Source organism: Paramormyrops kingsleyae, chromosome 25 (genome assembly GCF_048594095.1).
Source record: "Paramormyrops kingsleyae isolate MSU_618 chromosome 25, PKINGS_0.4, whole genome shotgun sequence".
In the NCBI taxonomy this organism is placed as follows: domain Eukaryota; kingdom Metazoa; phylum Chordata; class Actinopteri; order Osteoglossiformes; family Mormyridae; genus Paramormyrops; species Paramormyrops kingsleyae.
In genome coordinates this window covers 22,710,671-22,730,637 of record NC_132821.1, presented here as the reverse complement: position 1 = coordinate 22,730,637, position 19,967 = coordinate 22,710,671, and the positions used below count along the sequence as shown (strand labels likewise).

General features: G+C 48.1%; 1 protein-coding gene and 1 long non-coding RNA gene across 3 annotated transcripts; both read left to right on the top strand.

Annotated features, from left to right (window-relative positions):
• Nucleotides 1–1,859: 1,859 nt before the first annotated feature.
• On the top strand, nt 1,860–5,263 carry LOC140583042 (uncharacterized). Its single transcript, XR_011985833.1, has 2 exons — nt 1,860–2,074; nt 2,406–5,263. It is a non-coding gene; the product is annotated as an uncharacterized lncRNA (long non-coding RNA).
• A 2,921-nt stretch (nt 5,264–8,184) lies between these two features.
• smox (spermine oxidase) lies at nt 8,185–18,942 on the top strand. Of its 2 annotated transcripts, XM_023799436.2 has the most exons (8): nt 8,185–8,578; nt 12,954–13,188; nt 13,684–13,910; nt 14,953–15,126; nt 15,748–15,792; nt 16,000–16,690; nt 17,490–17,650; nt 18,509–18,942. In XM_023799436.2, the coding sequence occupies exons 2-8, from the start codon at nt 12,981–12,983 to the stop codon at nt 18,659–18,661; spliced, it is 1,659 nt and encodes a 552-aa protein (XP_023655204.1). In that variant the 5' UTR covers nt 8,185–8,578; nt 12,954–12,980; the 3' UTR covers nt 18,662–18,942. The 2 variants fall into 2 exon arrangements, with proteins under 2 accessions (XP_023655204.1, XP_023655205.1); XM_023799437.2 differs by lacking the exon at nt 15,748–15,792 and having other exon boundaries at nt 8,188–8,578.
• The last annotated feature ends 1,025 nt before the right edge of the window (nt 18,943–19,967 follow it).

Genomic DNA, 19,967 nt, shown 5'->3' with positions numbered 1-19,967 from the left:
TGGATGAGTCTTTCAGTCAAGGAAACAAACCAGTCAAAGCACAAGAAGAGCTGAAATCTTTATCCTAGCACAGGAGCCTTTCAGTTTGAAAGTAGTTCGTAAAACCCGAAGTAGCTCAAAGTGTCCTGACATGGATTATCTGGTCACCCTACCCCGAGCATTAGCATTACCGAAAAAAGGAGAGAGTGGACTTGCTTCCTAAAGGCGAGGTATAAGCTGTATTTAAGGATCAAGACAAAGTCCATCAATGAGTGCGTTATCCAGGTTGGCCTGTGTAGGGCGGCCAAAGTCCATCAATAAGTCTGTTCTCCATGCCGCCCCGTGTAGGTGGCACTGAAGCCTGCACCCACAATGTTACAGTTTGTATGTCACATCCACAATGTCACCCCTCCATGGGACTGAACCAGGACTCCAGCTCAGATGGTGCCCACCCTGGACACCTCCCGCACATGTGGGTAAGCAGAGAGCATGGATGGTCAGAACATGCGCTGACATATACAGTATATAGACAAGCATAGTAGATAAAAATGACGAGTACAGCAGCACCTCAGCGAGATAACTGACTGCTGCGTTTTTGTCCGAGGCGGGACGGGGCCCTGGTGTCGGGGGCTCTCAGTTACAGCCTGGGATAGCCTGAGGGTTACTCTGCCCCCAGTGCGTGAGAGACGTGCGGCCTTTTCCCCGCAGCCGCTGCCGGGGGGGGGGGGGGCCACACGTGGCGGGGAAGCCGCTGTTAGGCGAGATTGAACCTCGCAGGCGCCGCTGCGCTGAGTCAGAGCCACAGAGGGACGGGAGGATATTTAAAATGGAAACAGGGCCGGTGAACGAGGCCCATTTCCGTCATCATGGCTGGGGGGGGGAGTGGGGGGGCTGCAGTTCAGGAGCATCAGGAACACCAAGTACTACAAAGTGACACTCTTTCCCATTTCTAACACACTGCAGCTAAACTTGTGCTTAAGTGCAATCAGGGACGTATTATAAGGTGCTTAGAGATCAGTCACCTCATACTTGCCGATTTAAGTGCCTGTGCTTCTGGTGACAGGAGTCAATGGTGGTTCCGTTGTCAGTGACATGTGTAGGGAGACAGGTTGTGTACAGTGACATTGGCCCTGTGCAGTGAAACATGACCTTTGATCCCAGTATAAACTTTGACTCCAGTGTTGCCTTTGACCCCAGTGTGACCTTTGACCCCAGCTCTCTCTAGACTGGAGGCATTATGGGTTCCCCACCTTCAGCCAACTGGGTGGTTTCAGTGCAGGGATACACATACTGGGACATCGTCCTTCCCAGTAAAAATGGCACAAAGCAGAGAAAAAAAAAAGCACAGTAGGATTTCATACTGCCAGCCTTCCTCACGATAACGTGGCGAGCGGTTTTCCGTATGGGCGGGGGGTGCAGCCTGTTTGTGGGTCGGATTACCCTTGACACACAGTCCCAGTTCAGGTTTCTTTAATGGGGGGGGGGGGATTTTCTGCCCGATTGCGTAACTCACAGCGTGAGCGGGAGAAGAAAGAAAGGAAGAAAGAAAGTCAGAGAAAATGAGAATTCCTGGAGCGGCCAGGGAGGGGAGAGGGATAACAGGGCACCGCGTTCTGGCTCAGTCTCCAGCTTGTTTTCGTCTCTGTGTGGCTATCCGTATGTATGAGTGTGGGGGGGGTGATGTCCCCACCCCTCATCCCCCCCCCCCAAGTTAGAAATCTCATCTGACCGCCACAGACTAAGCAAATTTGTCAAACACGTGAAAAGCATTTTTGATTTCTCCTGCATTAACCACACTCTGTTCACCGTATTCTGTGTGTATTTATGCTGGTGGCTCTGCCCACTCATAGCTCCGCCCACCAATAGCTCCGCCCACTCTTTTGCTGCGCTCGTGTCAGTGATATTTTGGCAGCAGAGAGGGCCGCAGATAGCAGAGCTTGCTTAGCTATGTAGGCTTGATCGGGTATATTCTGACAGAGCGGCAGTAACTGGGCCAGTGTTTCAGGAATTACCACATGGGTGATGTTTATAATGGCAACGGAGTTTACTGTCCTTATACGGAGGAGTTGATTTAAGGTGTTTTGCATTTTTAAAGGTGGGTTGTGCTTTTTTAAGCAGGAATTAACATTGACAGAGATCCAAACATGCTCATTAAACCTGACTCAGTTTCTGAGGTCATCGTCTGTAATTCTTTTGGATTTTTCTGAGCGAAAATAAACATTTGTGTATTACATTGTAATATAAAACCCTCTGTGGATGTTCCAAGGGCAGGTCCTGAATGTTACTTTGAAAATTCCAAGCAGTTCACAATCTCCTGCCAAACTTGTTCAGTTGTAATTCTGAATAGGTACATCACCGGTCACCTGGGCTGGCATGATGCATTTTCTATTAACTAACATTTAAATAACATTTTTTTTGTGATGCAGGGTCAGACCAAACCTTGGTTTTCAGGGTTACAGGCCTTACAGTGAAACTGCTCTACTGTCTCTGGGATTTGAACCAGCAACCTGTCGACCTTCTGATCACAGCTACGGTGCCCCAACCTGCTGACCAACACACAGCAATGCTGCTGCAATGAGGTGAATTATAAAGTGTCTCAACACCTGTAGAGAGTCCGTCCTGGTCTGCATCTTAGCTAAAATGTCTGATTTTACACTGTCCCAAAGTCCAAATCAAGGTCTGCCATTATGGGTGCTGGACACCCGCTATGCAGGGGTGACGGCGTTGCCCACAGTGACGCCCTTTACCCATGCCCGCTTTTCTTGTGCCCAGTATTTATCTCAGAGTGGGCGCCAACTGCCACATTGTCACTGGACGGCTGTTTACGCCTTGAGGATATTTAGGGAGGGAAAATGTCCGCCAGCCGTGTTTTACAGCGTGGCTTTTCACGACGGTCTCGGATGCAAGCTGAAAACGCCTGAAGCTGCCTCGGGGGGTGTGAAAGTCCGGTTTGGCGGTTCCTCCATCCTGGGCAGGCGCCCGTTCCCTGAGTGCCGATCTGGTTCTATCCGGACAGGAAGTGGGAAATTTCTCCCAGTTCCCCTCTTTTTAAACCAATCGTGTAGCGGCGAGCGCTCGTCAATGGCTCTCTGATGTCCGGTTTGTGTGTCTGTGTGTGCATGTGCGTTTATTAATTGTTTTTTTCCACGTTTGTGAACTTTTGGACAGCACCAAAGCTAGGGGATGGTGGGGGGGGGGGGGGAGCAATTGCCTGGTATTGGGCCCCCGGAGAAACCATTCAGCAAGCAATAAAAGACAGTTGTACCCAACTGACATAACCCACCCCCCCCTGCCCTGAGTTCCAGCTCCAGCCTCCTCTCCTCTGAAAAGACACTTTCTTTTCCGTCTTTTGTCCCGGCCCTCTGAGTTTGGGGGGGGTTGGGGAGTGATGCTGTGTGGTCTGTTGGGGCCATTGAGGAGAGAAACAGAGCCTCCTTTATGTCAGCCTGCCTCGACCCACAGGAACATTCTTCCATTTTGCCTATTCAGCAGCCCGGGGCCTTTTGGGTGTCGGCGGTAACAGGCCGATAAACGGAGGCTGGATTCCTTTGCTTTATCTTTACATGTCATCCGGTCTCTTTGAAACTCTCCGCTGCCTGGTTTTCTGACGTCCGGGGTATATACTGTCCCGAGCGTCCTTACCACAGCCCGTAATAAATGCTTGACATCCCACTTCAAGGTGACCTGTGTCCTTCTGTCTGCTCAGAGTTTAAACCTAACATTAGATCTGTGGTGGCAGGTTTGTTTACGGTGACTGTGTTACTGGGTGCATTTCGCCAAGTTTCTTACTCAAATGTCCAACAGCACAGCTCTTCGGGGGACTTGAACCAACAACATCATGGTGATGGTGCTTAGCTTAGATGCTATACTGTCTGTCTCCATAGCAACGTGGGGCGACAACAATAACAATAGCCTCTCTGAAATGATTCCCTTGTGGCCCACACCGGCTAGGCGTATCCTGATTCATCAACATCTGGGTATGTCTTACTCTATTTCATAAATCTTTTACGTCTTGCATTTTATTCTTTTCTCATCTCTTCTGGATTCTCTCCCAGGGCAGGTCGAGTTCCTCTTACAGTTTATTGTAGGGCTGAACCTATCCGTGTCACCGGTACAGAATCCTCTGACTGTGGTGATGCCAAGTCTTTGTTTTGGGTGCAGGCGGGTTGGGCGGGTCACAGATGTAATGGGTATCTGTTCCACTCTCTCCCCCACCCACAAAACAAACATTCCAGCCGGTGTTCGTCTGACTGCTTCTTTTTATGTCCTGTTGCTTCATTCATTCGAACCCTGTCACCCTGTGTCACGTTTGCATGAGTTCGGAGAATGACCTGCGTTCCTGCCTTCCATGTGCCCATGATAGCTGTTGGATTTCACTTTCTCTCCATCCGCTCCATCCTCCTCACTCCTGGCCCTCGACGGCCCCTATGGGGGCCCCCATTTCAAAGCAGATGGAGATATTTTCATCGTGCGCTGCAAAGTGCACACTCGCACGCTCCTGCTTTTTGCTCTGAGGCTCAGGAAGGTCTGTAATTAGGAGCCAGATTGGCCGTGGACTGCAGCTGTGGGGCGCCGTTAAAAATGTGCGGGTCCCCTTTCATCCTAGGAAACCAGAGAAAGGCAAACACACACTCTGGAACAATGTCAGCCCCTTTGTGATTGGCCCAAACCCCATCTATAGGAGTACATGACCGTACCATGATGACTCCGCATGCTTCTATAAACCACTTCCTGTCAGTCACGTCTGTCCTCTTGTATTAAAGTGTCAACCTGCCCCCCCCTGTCATCCCACTCCCTACCCACAGCTGAGTGGATTCACTTTGCTCTAACTCCTGACAGCAATGTGATGGTTGTTGGTTCGAGTCCCAGGACTGCTGTTCCGGCCCTGTCCCCTGTTGTATCGTCTTGTGTGATATTTCATGTGCCGTGACTGCACAATAAGCTCAGATGCTGCTATGTCCTTCCATGTGCAATATTATATACCATGTGTATATATTATATATTGATCACCAGTGTTTACAGATATACAAACAAAAGCTTGTTTTGTATTACATCTACATGTACATTAGATGCGACTGGATTGTTATTGTTATATTGTCTTGTGTTTTATGTCTAATGTCCACTGTCTGCACTTTCTATCAGTTCAAGTCCTGGGCCCCCTGCTCCAGTGCTGTCCCCACTTTTTCTGGGCCGCTCTGTATCCAGCTCTTGAAATGGGTCAGACTCGATAATTAGCTTTGTTTTAAAGAACAGGCCGACAATAAAATAACAATGTTAATAATGATCGTATCCTGCAGTCCATAATGTTCAGTAACGGCCACTGTACAGCTTCATCTGTGACGTATTGGCGTCTTTTCCCTTTACATGTCCTGCTCTGCAGAGTAGTCACATCTCCATTGGGCCCTTCAGCGAGGCCCTTAGGCCCCCAAATAAGCTCCAGGGGCCCCGGATAAATGGCTCAGTCTATGCTTAGACCCCAAGCTTCACTCTCACCTTTATATTTCTGTGTATGTCCTAAAAAAGCAGAGCATCATGGGATATGCAAAAAAAAGTAACATGTTCCAACATACCTGTACATCAAATGAGCTTGAGCTTATGGAAAGCTGCTTTTAATTTGGATAGCTGAGCTTACTGTAATAATTAGTAATGATTAACATCTACTCGCTTGCCGTCGTCAGAGTTACTCTCTCCTCATACTAAGTTGCGGGCTCCTCTCCATTTTCGTTTTGTTTGTAAAATACTGTTATTGAAAATGGGCATCGTGTGACAGGCATCGTGAAGGATGCCGGAAGGCACGTGAAAACTATCCGAGCAAATGGCCAGTTTCACGTCTGTGCAAAGCAACAGTAATCCACTTGTGTTTTCTACCAAGGCCATGGAAAAAAGGCCTTAGATCACATGGCACTAAAGTAAACACGTGGATTAAAGTGTGAAAGGGCACAATATGCTTTGTTTATTTGCTTTCAACAGGCGGGCATTTTCCTAACTTGCTACACTTGCGCTGGCACATAACTTGCTCCTGTTCCAGAAACTTCCTAAGTTAAATTAAAAACAAGTTCTATTCTTCCCACAAGACGAAGTGGAAGTCTCACCTCAGGAGCAAGGAATAACTCAGCCCGGGATCCAAATTGGACAGCAAGACCTGGTGAAAGGGTTGTGTACCAATACAAACCTCACCTTGTATTATTGTGTGGTTGTAGTTTGTTCTGTAGGGCAATCAGGGATAGATCAAATAGATAAGATAAGGATCTTTATAGATACTGCATGCACAAAGCAGTGAAATGTCATTTGACAGCACTACAGCCAGCAGTTAAACATAGAAAATACACAATATGCATAGACAGGGACATTAAATAAAGATACTGTACACACTTGGATGTCATAGAAATGCACAATATATATAGAATGGTACTCATGTAACAGTGCAAAATCAGAGTAATAACAAGCAGAAAGTAGAATTTCACAGAATTTCAGTTTACTGTTGTTTTCGCTATGTGGTGGTGATTACGCCATCGCTTGTTTCGTAACACAATCATGTTCTTTTCATTGTTGTTCACCAGCTACACCTTTATGAACATCACCTCCATTATTCTTAAATAAAAGCTGTGCCGCAATAAGAGGCCGGTTTTCAGAAAAGTCTCTCTGAGATTTTCTGACCCCAATCCGGCCCAAACAATAACAAGCTAAAGTTTCGTCCTTGGCCTCTCTGCCGAAGGAGGGCGAGGAGAACAGAAACAGCCGGAGGAAGGAATAGAAGAGTGTCCCGATTCCTGCTTCCCTTCAGGACACGAAAAAATGACTTAGTTTGATTTAGTTTGCTTTGTGATTTGGTAGATATTACACAAGTGTGCATAACCACAACTTATGCAGGCTTGTCAGCAGACAGAGCTCACCCTTATAATTAAACCACAAGAATAACTCCTCGTATGGCGATCTACTGTACAGTCGGTCGAAAAGAAGCCAGCATCAGAGTTCTGAGACTTTAAGAGACCAGCATGTGACTGGTGTATAATTAACCAAGACCGAAAGTCGGAACAGGAGCGAGGGGGTACGGACTTTAAGCCTGCATAGCAAGAATTCCGCCGATCATGGGTTAACTTGAACTTAAGTGACATTTCTCTTCATCCGTCTCCTTGGTTACATCGGCCACGTTTTTTGCTGATGATGCCACTGTATGAATAGCTTCAATGGTGACCACACACCACAGAAATTAAAATACTTCAATGCACACGATTAAATAAAGAAAACTGCACACATGAGCTCTGCAAAATATACAAACATGCAGTATTTCTACCACTTATTTATGAAAGGAAACCATGCTATTTCACTTTCCACATTATTTTTTTTTTCAAGAACGTTCTTTTGTTCTTTAAAACATCTGATTGAGCTTGTTCAGGGTATATTGTGTCCATAGCCTTTTTTTTAGTTTTGTTAATCTATAGAAAGGTCCCTGCTGTCCACACTTACAGTTTGCATAGAATCGTCAACACTGCACTTTCATAAACGATGAAAGTCATCTCCTTCTTTTCCCCTGCTGGTCCACACACTCCCAGTGCACGCACCTGGTGTACCTACAGAACAAGGCCCACTGCAACAGTGGGTACAAGCACATCTTCACACGGCACAAGTCGCCTTGTTAAACAGCGTTTGTGCACTCTGAGGACTGCTATGGTTTGTCTATTACACATCTTTTAATTTACAAGCAGTTTACTCTTCGACCTCCAGGTATCATACTTTTCTAAGATCCATTTTTAATGTTCGGTTTTTAACGGATTTTATATGTAAATAACATTTCAGTTTAAAACAAACTTAGGAAAATGAACTCATTCTTCTAATAACTGAAGGTAGTGACTTTTATAACATTTGGGGGGGGGGGGCTCCTGTATAAGATAAATGTCATACTGAAAGTACAGTCAGTTATTTATATACAAAATACTGCACCTCACATTCTGGGAGATTAAAGCATGTGAAGGTTATAGTTAAACAAAAGGTTCTACCCAGATAAACTGCTTTTTGTTTTATCTGGTGACAACTTCATTTGGTGACAGCTTCGCTAAGGAAATATGGGAACATGGTGACTGGGCAGGCGACCTTATTTTTCATTTCCTCTTGACAAACGACACTTGTGAACGATGACATCACTCGTGTAGTCCGGAGTAGAGGAGCATTACAGTCTCTACTACAAGACTATCAGGCTCCATAGTACACGACCTCTCCGTTATGTAGCACCTGAGTATTACAGTTTGTACTGCAGGGCAGTTACAGTCCATTGCACAAGACTATTGCAACGTGTCACGCGTAATGATTTTAGTTTATAGTACAGCTGCGTGTTTATGGCTGTAATACAGGATCTTTGCAGTCCGCGGCACAGGGGTGTGTTTGTGCTGGCAGGTCGGAGCCGGTAAAGGCGATACTGGGCTGGTCTTTACATGCGCGTCACCGCTCCTCATATTTATTTAGCGAGGAGGCAGGGGCGACTGCGAACTGGCTGCTTCTGGTTTTTAAGGCACACGAAAATACAAAGCGCAGTCGGAGACGGGGAAACACAAAGGACAGGAGCAGCATCGAGGCGCTTCATCCCCAAGACGAACGGAGTCAGGTAGCGTCAGTCCCAACGCTCCGCGGCGCTCGTGTTTTATGCATCTCATTAACGTGCTTTTCAGTCTATAAATATTATGTTACACGGCGAACGTCAAATTAGTAAACACCGCCGTAGAGTACAGAGCTGACAGCTGTAAATACGATATGTCCGGCAGTTTAACGTATGCATATTACAGTGTGTTATTCATCATGTAAACATGTAATTTAGGAACATATTCGTTAGATGTGCCGATCCGCGGTATTTTAGTTATATTGACAGTATAGGATGCTTGGTAATAATTGGACTTACGAAACACCGAAACTGTGACGAAAAATAACGAGAAGGGGAATTTCCTCGCGTTTATCTGACAAAGTGACACGAGCGAGCGCTTAGTAAAAGTAGTTAATTTTTAACCCCGTACTGACGCCCAGATGCCGGCTGGCAGGTCAGTCCGCTTTACGTGGCAGAACTGTCACAGCGGAGGGGGGGGGGGGACTTCCGGGAAGGGAGCGGGCCGAACCGAACCGGGCTGCCGAACCGACGCGGGGACGCAGCGCGCGACTGCTTCGGGACCCTCCCCCCCTCCCCGACACATAACAATGGGGGGCAATGCGGGACACCTGCGACCCGCAACTTCATAATGACCCCAAGTCTGCGGAGCTAAGCGCCAGCGAGAACATAGTCAGGAAATAACTTTGCAATTTAAAAAGTATAACAATATTAGTAAAAAAGTGGAAAAACAGGGGAAAATATTCCCTGCACCGGTGAGAGGGAAATTGGGCGCCCAAAGAGGCGAAGGTGATGGCAGTGCGTGGTATCCGAGGTGTGCCAGTACAGTCCAGCAGTGATCCGTTACAGGGATAACATTTGGCATTTCCATCTCTGGGCATGGGGAGGATGTTTACATGGCCAGCTGGTCAGGATGACATCCAAGTACACTCGGTTTCTTAAGATGATAGTGGCGCCACAGAGGGTACGGTAAAGGGGGCAGCTGCACCTTCTGACCCTACTGAAGAAAGACTTTTGTTAGCGACAGTTGCATGGAAATATATAGAGAGGGCCGGCGCTGCTGACCGACCCCTGCTGGTCATCCTTGAGACGGTCACCTCAAGAACCTACTCATCCGCTCCTAGCGGTGTGGAAAAGCGGAAAAGCAGCATGTGTGGATATAGTGGTTTCTAGGTCATGCAATGTCTCCTATCCCGCGAGAAGGAGCGCCTTCGACGTGCTAAATGCAGTAACCAGCACTGTAATGAGATCGGCTGGGGGGGGGGGGGGGGGGGGCAGTTGCCAGTAGATGTTTTCTACCTTTTGGCAGAGCTCAGAATGCTTCTTAAATTACGGTTCGGAAAACCCGATTCTTCAGTTTTTGTTTTCTGATAGTCCACAAATTACCCTTTATCTCCCCCCGGCCTGTTTTTATTTTTATATTCCTGCGGCTGTTATTAACCCCGGAGTCTGGTGCTGGCATTAAATTTGCCCTTATCTGGGCCTGCTTGGTGTGCTCCTGTGCTCTGCACCACCGAGATGTTCCCCGGCCACAGGAACACCCTCTATCTGCAGGAGATAAGTGACGGCTGGTTTTTGCTTGGGTGGAACTGAGTCAAGCAGGGCTTCATTTAGATTTTTAAAAAAATATTTCTAGATGTGACTTTTGACCCATTTTTCCTCGAAACAATAACAGGCAGGTGAATCCTCATTTTAAGGGAAAAGCAAATACAAGTTTGTTCCTGTGAAGCTAATCGACTCGCTCAAATCTGCAGCTCTCGCCGAGGACCCTTCCGACCTCTGGATGCGGACGTCCTCGCAGAAGCCTGAATTAAAATTAGAGGGACATTGTAGGGAAGGGGGATTTTCACCTGTGGTCTCGTAATGGGTGACGCAATGACGCTCCGACACGCTGCGGACGCTTGGTGTCCTTGTGACGCTGACGTTGTCCATCAGGTGTTTTCTCCTCTGGCTAATGAGCTGAGTAGTTCTGTATATATGCAGGTACTCAAAGACGTTACCGCCTGCGATCGGAAGAGATGGATTAGTTCCCTCAGGCCATTTAGCAGACTAACCCTTTGCCAGATATATTGCACATGGGCTAAATTGTGGGGAAATGGGGGTGGGTTGTAACCCCCTCGATAATCAGAACCGGCCAATACAATTCCCCACAAATAATCAAATTGTCATGATGAATGGGTAGGAACCTCAACCCGCCCATGTTCAATCCAAAGTTATGTCCTAGATATTCTGTGAGTTAAATATGTGGTATATGGGAGTATTTCTATCTATACACATTCAGCCTCAGTGTCACATTTGCCAGGAGAACCTGCCTCTTCCCGGTGTCATTTTGGCTGTTTGTTTTTGAGGGACGCTGTTGTGCCTTTGCTAAAATCACATGGTACCGGCTTTGGGACCCATTTCGCTTTCGGGTCGCATGGGGATCCAGTTTATCTGTGTCCGGTCCAGTTGCCCTGTCTGCATCGCTGAGCCTAGCATGCAGGGTGGGGTGGTGGAAATGATGACACAAGTTAAAGGCGGCTTCTCGCTTTGCTGGGAATTTTGGGGCATGCAACGCCACCCCCCAAGAAGCCAGTTAGCCAGGGAACTGAGATTTATGAATGGGACGCGGCAAAATGGTGTTACCATTCTTGTTTTTATAGTTGGAAGTGTTGCCAGACTGCTAATACGTCACTGTTTTATTCACAGTTGCCCCTAGCGTTTGGATGGGGGGGGGGTTAACATTTAGAAATACTCCAGAAGGGAGGATCTAGTGCACTGCTGGGGTACAACAGGGTTTACAAAGGGCAGGTCAGCCATCACACTCGACTGGAGGCTCTGGCACGAGGAGTGTGGGACAATGCTTGGCTTTGTGCTCCAAGTTTCATCCGGTTTCCGAGTGTCAGTCCAGGGTTCGAAACATGGCCCCCGGGGCTCGACACTCGCTTGGAACCACTTAAAACAAAACAAAAAAAAAGACACAAAAGCATGAGAAGTGGCTTGGTGCCAGGTACAGAACGTGCCGGCCCATGAGGACAGCATTTAATAGCGCGAGACTTCACACCGCGCATGTCAATGTGAAAACGCACACGCCGTGCTCGGAGCATCTCGCAACCAGAAAGGACTGTTTGTTTGTCTGGGTCAGGGTAAAGAAAAACATGCATTAACATAATGCAGTAATGCAATACGGGCACGTTTGCATCAACGGCAGCCCCTTTATAGCTGCCAAGCCTTCGAGATGAATGAGCCTTGGAATTGCGTAGGATTATTGCCTTGGGTAGGATTATTGCCTGCATTAACGTGGTGGGGGCCAGACTCGCAGGAAGTGGGTTAAACCAGTTGGTGACCGGTAGTGCATGACCACCCCCCCCCCCTCCCCGTCATTTAGCTCAAATCCACACATCTCTCATCATTTTTACAGAACATGCAGATGACAGGCTTCTTCCTCCGAGTATGATCTTTCATTTTCTTTTCATTTTCCGTTACATTGCTTGAAATCTAAGCCTAAGACCGGTTTTCCCACCTGGATATGTTTCTTTGAAGCAAAATTGCAACTGTTATTATTTTTTGTGTGCAAGTGTTTTTTTTGCGCATATCTGTGCCAGGCCGAGTGTGTGGCCCTGCACTCGGTGTTGCCTTGACGATGAAAGGGTGGGCACGACGGGGAGGGGGGGGGGTGGTGCTGCGTGGCGCATCACCGCAGACGAGGCGAGGTTGCTCTGATTCTGGCTTCCAGACGTTCCCGCCCCTTGTTCTCTCACACGAGGCTTTTGTTTAGTCTACCCCATACGGAAACCCGGTCCCCCTCCCCCCCCCCCCCCCGGTTCTGGCGTGACACCCTCCTTCCGGAGCCTGCTTCTCGTCAGGACGTGCCCGGCCCTCGCACCTAGCACAAGCGCTCACGCGAGCGTACCTTCTAATTTCCCTGTGCCACACGCTAAATGACGGCCATTTTTTCCCACCTGATTTTAATCTGTAGAGTCAGTATCCAAAGTATGAGGACTTATGGGAAACAACACAACGCAGTGTAGGGCAGCTGCTCCGGGCTGCTCACGCGTACAGATCGTTTTTTAGCCCTTATTTAAGGTTCCTTGAAATTAAAAGCACTTGGTGTGAATTCAAATATGAACTTGTCCCTGTTATTGAAAAGCTTAGTGGTGTGACGTTTCGAAGGAAGCTATTTCAGAGGGAGCTGTGAGATGCGGAATGAATGGGTGGTTAACGAACACACCTCTGGGAATGCGATGATGCCTTGGCTGACGAACGCGCCTTTGGGAATGCGATGACGTCATGAAGTCCTTCAATGGAGTGGAAGGGGTGGGATTGAAATGAATGGAGTTTGTTCGAGGACAGAGTGAGTATATTATTAATCATCTTTCTTCTTCTGTTTCTCCGTTTTCAACAGGACCCCTAGAAGAAGAGCTCGGAAGGCATGCAAAGTTGTGAAATATCTTCAGACAGCACTGATGATCCCCTTAGTAGTGGCTTACGCAGTCAGCGGCAACCTCGAATAGTAGTCATCGGAGCTGGCCTAGCTGGCCTTGCGGCAACCAAAACCCTTTTGGAAAACGGCTTCACCGATGTCACGGTCCTAGAGGCCTCGGACCGAATCGGCGGTAGAGTGCAAAGTGTTCAAAACGGTAAGGGTCACATGTGATTCTGTGTGACGGACATTAATGTCATTTGGTCTACGGAGGATTAGCCGTGGTGGGTGTGCTGCTGTTTTTAAGGACTAAATAATTAATTTGAGGCTTAATATTTGATAGTGGTTAAGTGACAGATTTCGTTTGGTGACTTTTGTGTGAAGCCTACAAGTGCAGACATGGAAAACTTCCGCCTTTGTTCACTTTAAATTAAGTCTGATTCATAGAGGGAGGTTTGCTGTTACACCCTTGAGCAAGATTCATATTACAGTACAAATATATTTGCAATGAACTTTGATTAGATTATGTATTGAAGTATTAATTCCTCCTCACTACAGGTATGAGCTTTGCCGCTAATTATGCTAAGTAATTAACGCTAAATGCTAATTATGCTAAGTAATTAACGCTAAATGCTAATTATGCTAAGTAATTGATGCTAAATGCTAAGTAATTAACGCTAAATGCTAATCCCACTGACTTTTAACGCTTCAGGACAAGCGACTTTGGAGCTCGGAGCCACCTGGATCCATGGCGCCCACGGGAACCCCATCTTTCACCTGGCCGAGGATAACGGCCTGCTGGAGCACACCACGGATGGAGAGCGCAGTGTGGGCCGCATCAGCCTGTATACCAAGAACGGCGTGGCCCACTACCAGACCAACAGCGGCAAGCGCATCCCCAAGGACTTGGTGGAGGAGTTCAGGGACCGGTACAATGAGGTCTGTGGGGGTACGGGTGTGGGGGCAGCCATCCGAACAGCAGCTTGTGATCAGGCACAGTCAAGGAAGGAACATAAATCAGTCAATGAAGTATGAAAGCTGTTAGGGTTCGACTGAAATATACAAAGGGTACAACAGTAACTCCCTTCCTGAGATTTCATGAATGCTTCCTTCTCTACTCCTTTAGCCCCATTTAGCTTCTCCACATCCGTCCCCGTAACTGTATGCTCACCTCTGTGTGGTTCCATAGAGGAGGCAGAGCAGGTCTCCAGAGTCAGGCATCACGTTACTAGGGTTTGGAAGCCACCCCGTTTCCATCCGGTACACCGGGTTTGTTTTGGGAAGCCATGCCAACGATTTTCCCCGCTAGGGATGGCATGTCCGTAAAACGGAGGATATCCAGGCGTCCAAAGGGTGTAAGTCTGTGTTTTGTTTGGAGAAACTTCTTCCGTCTGTGACAACTCTAGACAGCCTCCTCCTGCTGGCATTGACGGACACTCAGGAGGTCCATACTCAGAACCACACCAGAACCACACTGGGTCTGCCCTCGCTCTTGGCACATCAGGTGGTCTGGGGCGACTTGCTCTCATCTTACTCATGGCTCAGATGGGATCACCCCCGGGAACAAGCAGTTAGGTCACTTCAAAATGCCACAGACTACCCTATGATCCAGACATGATCCAAAAAGATAGAGGGAATATGATGTAGAGCATAACGTAGGTGACGTTTAATGTGGTGCATCCCGGGAGAGGAGCTGCTGTTGTACCATTGGGGGAAGGGACTTACAGTGAATTAATCATGTCATTAAACTTCGCCCTCGGAGTAACATGATCTCAGGGGATGGCTGGGAAAGTGAATACATCTCTGCATACTTTGGTTTAAAGTATGGTGAAGGTCGCTCATGCTTTTGGAATGTTCGATAATGTGGGTAACTTTGGGGTCGGGGTAATTGGGTACCGGTTCCAGTTAGCCAGTTTTGTCCCATTACGTGTCACCGCGTCACTGCCTTGGCACTGACGTCTCTGATGGGGCTCTGATGCAGGTCTACGAGCTGACCCAGGAGTTCTTCCAGAACGGGAAGCCCGTTGGAGCCGAGAGCCAGAACAGCGTGGGCATCTTCACCCGCGATGTGCTGCGCAAGAGGATCATGCTGGACCCCGACGACTTGGAGGCCACCAAGAGGCTCAAGCTGTCCATGCTGCAGCAGTACCTGAAGGCGAGTGCTGCCGCTCCCTTCCACCAGGGGGCGGCCTCAGCGTAGCTGTCACACCCGTGTTGCTTTCTGCTGCCTCCATTCGGAGCATAAGTGCTCTTCATATAAGGGGGGCACTTGAAGCAGAAGTAAGGAGAGCTCTCAACGCCTCAAATGAAACTGTGAGCGATTCTCGACAATCCAGCCGCTAAGTGCTACGGCATGTATGGCAGAAAAAATGTGATCCCTCTGGTGAGGGACCCATATGCATGTCTGCCTGTCAGGTTCTGGTCTGCTGAGGGGTCAGAGTTTCTGTTCCTACCTCAGGCTGGTTCATTCTTTGACATTTGATGGCCGGAAGAAACCTCGATTGGCCAGTTGATTCTTTCAGGTCCGGCTGAGGTCTGACTCAGAAATGACAAAGTTCTCGTTCTCATTTTGTTTTCACCGTGACTGGAAAGTCATCCTGATCCGTTCAGATGGTGACAATTACCTCATTATGCTTTAATTAAACATGTGGCCTGATTAGCTTAATTGCTCATAATAAGAAATGTTGATGCATAGAGTGAACTGTGTGTGAAACTGTGGTTCTCTTACGAAAATCGTGGGTGGGGGCATAATTATTGCCCTCTGCCAACCGCTTAGATCTCTGGGGGGTGGAGAGATGGACCCTATCCCAGGCAACACGAGGTAGGGGTACCATATAGACAAATTCACACCCAGTCATACATCATGTGAGAAGGGTTAATGATGTGGAAAAATGGAGGGAAAACTTCTCCCCTCAAGGTGATATTATAAATGGGGGGTGGAGTATATTCTTCAAAAAGCGGGAGTGGGTGGTTGGGGGAATCAGGGAGAGTCTCAAAGTGACTTTTAACCCCCTCTCCCCCCATTCAGGTGGAGAGCTGTGAGAGTAGCTCTCCCAGTATGGATGAGGTGTCCCTTAGCGAGTTTGGGGAGTGGACCGAGATCCCCGGAGCCCATTACGTGATCCCGGCTGGCTTCATCAAGATCGTGGAGCTGCTGGCCCAGGGCATCCCGGAGCGACTGGTGCGACTGGGCAAACCAGTCCGCCGGATCCACTGGAACTACTCTCAACGGGAAGAGATCGGCGACACCAATGACCACAATGCTGACACCCAGCCGGGCCGGCCCGTCCGCGTGGAGTGCGAGGACCGCGAGTGTATCGCCGCTGACCACGTGATCTTCACGGCCTCGCTGGGGGTGCTGAAGAAGAGCCACGAGTCACTGTTTTCCCCCAGCCTCCCCGAGGACAAGGTACAGTCCATCCAGAAGCTGGGGATCAGCACCACCGACAAGATCTTCCTGGAGTTCGCCGAGCCCTTCTGGAGTCCTGAGTGCAACAGCATCCAGTTTGTGTGGGAGGACGAGGCTCAGATGGAGCAGACGGTCTACCCCGAGGAGCTGTGGTACCGCAAGATATGCAGCTTCGACGTGCTGTACCCACCCGAGCGCTACGGCCACATGCTGAGCGGCTGGATCTGCGGCGAGGAGGCGCTGATCATGGAGCGCTATGACGACGAGACCGTGGCGGAGATCTGCACCGAACTACTCCGCAAGTTCACAGGTTGGAGCAGATACCAAGCCACGGACTGGGGGCATGCTGTATTTTATAGTGCCTTAGCTTGCTTGGTGTCTAGGATGGGGAGGGGTGACCTGGGGGGGGGGGGGGTCTCTGTGTGATATCCCATAACCACAGAGCCGTGACCTCGAGTGAGGTAAGCCCCTCAGGGACAGATTAATGGGGTCGGTCTGGTTTCCTGATGGGGGGGGGGGATGTTAATGAAGTACTTCAGGTAGACAGGGAGCCCTCCTCTGGTGCGGCTGTCCCCCGGGGCCGCAGAGCGGTCCCTGTCGTCACCTCCGAAGTGGGCCGACCTACTCTGATTCCTCCTTGGCCCCCCTCCTTGAGATTAGCCTCGATTAATTAGTGGCCTGAAATTGGATTCGGATCCTTCCTGGGAGGGTGGCACTTCGGGGCGTGCGGTTTCCCTGCCTCCATTGTCGCTGGGATTAGGTTGGGTTCGGCTCTGAGAAGGAGGGAAATGGAAGAAGGTTAGCAGAGTGTTTGATGGAACTCGTTCTGTGGACAGTGGTTACCTGGGAACAGTGGATTGGCCAGTCGGTTGTCATGGCATTGATTATTCTGATAGGTGTCAGGGTACCCACGCATTGTAAGGTGTATATTTATTTATGACAATTAATTATGATGACGGGTCGGAAAAATGAGAAATACCCCCCTTTTCATGCGAACAATCTTTGTTGAGGCCCACGTCAAGTTTGCAGAGATCTCCAAAACTACTGCATTGAAAGGATATTTCTCTGTCTGAACCATTTTTTCGATGCTCTTCGTTTTTCCATTCCAGGGAACCAGAACATTCCAAAGCCCCGGAGGATCCTGCGCTCGTCCTGGGGCAGCAATCCCTACATCCGGGGCTCATACTCATTCACGCGGGTGGGCTCCAGCGGGGGTGACGTGGAGCACCTGGCCATGCCCCTGCCTTACACCAAGAGCACCAAGGCCCCGGTGAGTACCTGCCCACCCCCCCCCGCCCCATACAGCCTAGCTACACCCAGGCCATACCAGTTCATTGATGCTTCTACATTTCCACAAAATTCTCCGCGTTTATATGCCTGATATACAGACGCTCCCCGGGTTACGCTGGGGCTACGTTCCGATAAACCTATCGTGAAGCGAAAATATCTTAAGCTGATTTTAATAGAGTACACCTAACCTAGCGAACATCATGCCTTAGCCTAGCCTACTTTAAACATGCTCATTAGCCTACAGTTGAGCAAAATCATTAAGACAAAACATATTTTTTACACAAAGTGCTGAATATTTCAAGTAATTTATTGAATAATGTACTGAAAGTAAAAAACAGAATAGATGTATGGGTACTCACCATTAACGTAAACAGCTGAAAGCAAAATTGAAATTCAAAATTGGAATACCCATCGTAAAGTTAAAATATCGTAATACAGATCATCGTACCCCAGGGAGCGTCTGTGCATCCCCATGCCATGGATGTAAAATCCATAAATAAACTCAAGGTTGGCAACTCAACTGAGGCCCTCCCATGAACAATACCCCCCAGTAGAGCCCCCCCCATAATCAGTGAGTGAACAGAGCATGGCAAAGGTCATCATCGCCTCCTAGGACCTGCATCACTGCGCCCCCTACTGTTTGACCTGCCACTGTGCCGAAAAGGACGACCCGACCCTGTTTGCGTCATTCCCCGCATGCTCCTGGGGAGCTGGCTTTTTCACACAAAGACATCCTCGCTCCAAAAATAACCCGGACGCGGGTAGCAGTAACAGCTCGTAGCGATCGCCGGCTCAGGCTGACTCTCGCCGCCACCATGCTTCCCTCCTTCATCCACAGCCTCTGCAGGTGCTCTTCGCTGGAGAAGCCACCCACAGGAAGTACTATTCCACTACCCATGGTGCTTTGCTGTCCGGCCAGAGAGAGGCCAACCGCCTCGTCGAGATGTACCAGGATCTGTACAATGCAGAAATCGCCAAGCCTAACATGTAAAACGAACCACTGACTAGTGAATACAACTACATGTTTATTTCTTAATGTATTTTAAACTATAAAAACCGTAGGGGCATTAAACATCGTTTTTACTGTATGTAGTTACAGATGTGTAGACTGTGGCGTGTGCTCTGAAAGATGCCATTATCGCTGATCTAAACATGTTTATATAACATTTCAATGATTTTAACTTTTTTGTAAGTGCCTTCTGTATTTACTGTCACCGTGTTACTGAAAGGACAAGATGTCATTTGGAAGGAATAAATGGTATGTTCATGTCAGCAGTATGCCTGCCGCCTTTTCCTTAAAATAGCCAAAACCAAAAATTGTTTCTGTAGAGTCGGGAAGTACTTTTCTCCTTTAAAAATGGGTGACGGAAAGGATGGGCTTGTCTTTGACTGTTTTTTTCCTCAGAAATAAGTCATGTGAGCATAGTAAGGGGCCTGTGCTGAAGTGTGTCTTCATCATGCCTGAGCAAAATATATTGCAGTATTACATTAAATGCCCTTTAAATGATCTTCCTTATGAAACTCGTTTTGTTGCATGTGTTTCTGAGCCTGTTTTACTGCGATTCCACGGAAAACTTGCACGATGGCCGGCAGCTGATAGGATCTTGGAATCAGACCAAGGAGGCCCTCAGACTTCCTGGAGTATCATTTTTCCAGTGGAATGTTACTGGTCTGACATACAAGGTATTTGCAGTGGCATCTGATGTATAATGTACAAGTAACGGCAAATGGGTATAATTAAAAAATACAAAATGTTATTTCTGGTGTAAAAGTCAGATGAATAACCATAGGGGTGGTTAGGTGCGATCACTCCGGGCTATAGCCCTCAGTATTTTAGCTTGGTTTATTTTAGCTCCGATGCCAATCTGCCTTCAAAAAAAAAAAAAGTCAAGCCCTAGGTATTGATCTTTTCGGTAGCTAGAAACTCCCCAGACTCTGTCACAAGAGCAACCTTGGTCCTGAAATCAGTGCTCTTTAATTTCCGTTCCCAGTGAAGGATGACTTTGCTGCCACCTATTGGCATGAGAATGAACACGCAGCTGTCGCCCCAACCGGCTTGATGCCCCCCCATTCTCACATAATAAAGCCAACTGATGGTCTTACGGCGCTTAACCGTAAATGACGCGATGGGATTGCCAATCAAAAAATACAAATGTCAAAATCGCACTTTAACACACGGGGTTTTCCGTGACGTTTTTTTCCATTTTCCAAAGGAACTAAATCCCTTGAAATACTGAATTACGTAAGTACGTTTGGCGTCGGTGATAAAAGATTTCATTTACAGAAAAGGATTTCAT

Bases quoted from the DNA above. Each gene is read 5' to 3' on its own strand.
- smox (XM_023799436.2), top strand. From the start codon at position 12,981: ATGCAAAGTTGTGAAATATCTTCAGACAGCACTGATGATCCCCTTAGT. The intron at 15,127-15,747 runs GCGAGTGCTGCC...CCAACCGCTTAG, and splicing joins TGCTGCAGCAGTACCTGAAG to ATCTCTGGGGGGTGGAGAGA. The intron at 15,793-15,999 runs GTAGGGGTACCA...CCCCCCATTCAG, and splicing joins CCTATCCCAGGCAACACGAG to GTGGAGAGCTGTGAGAGTAG.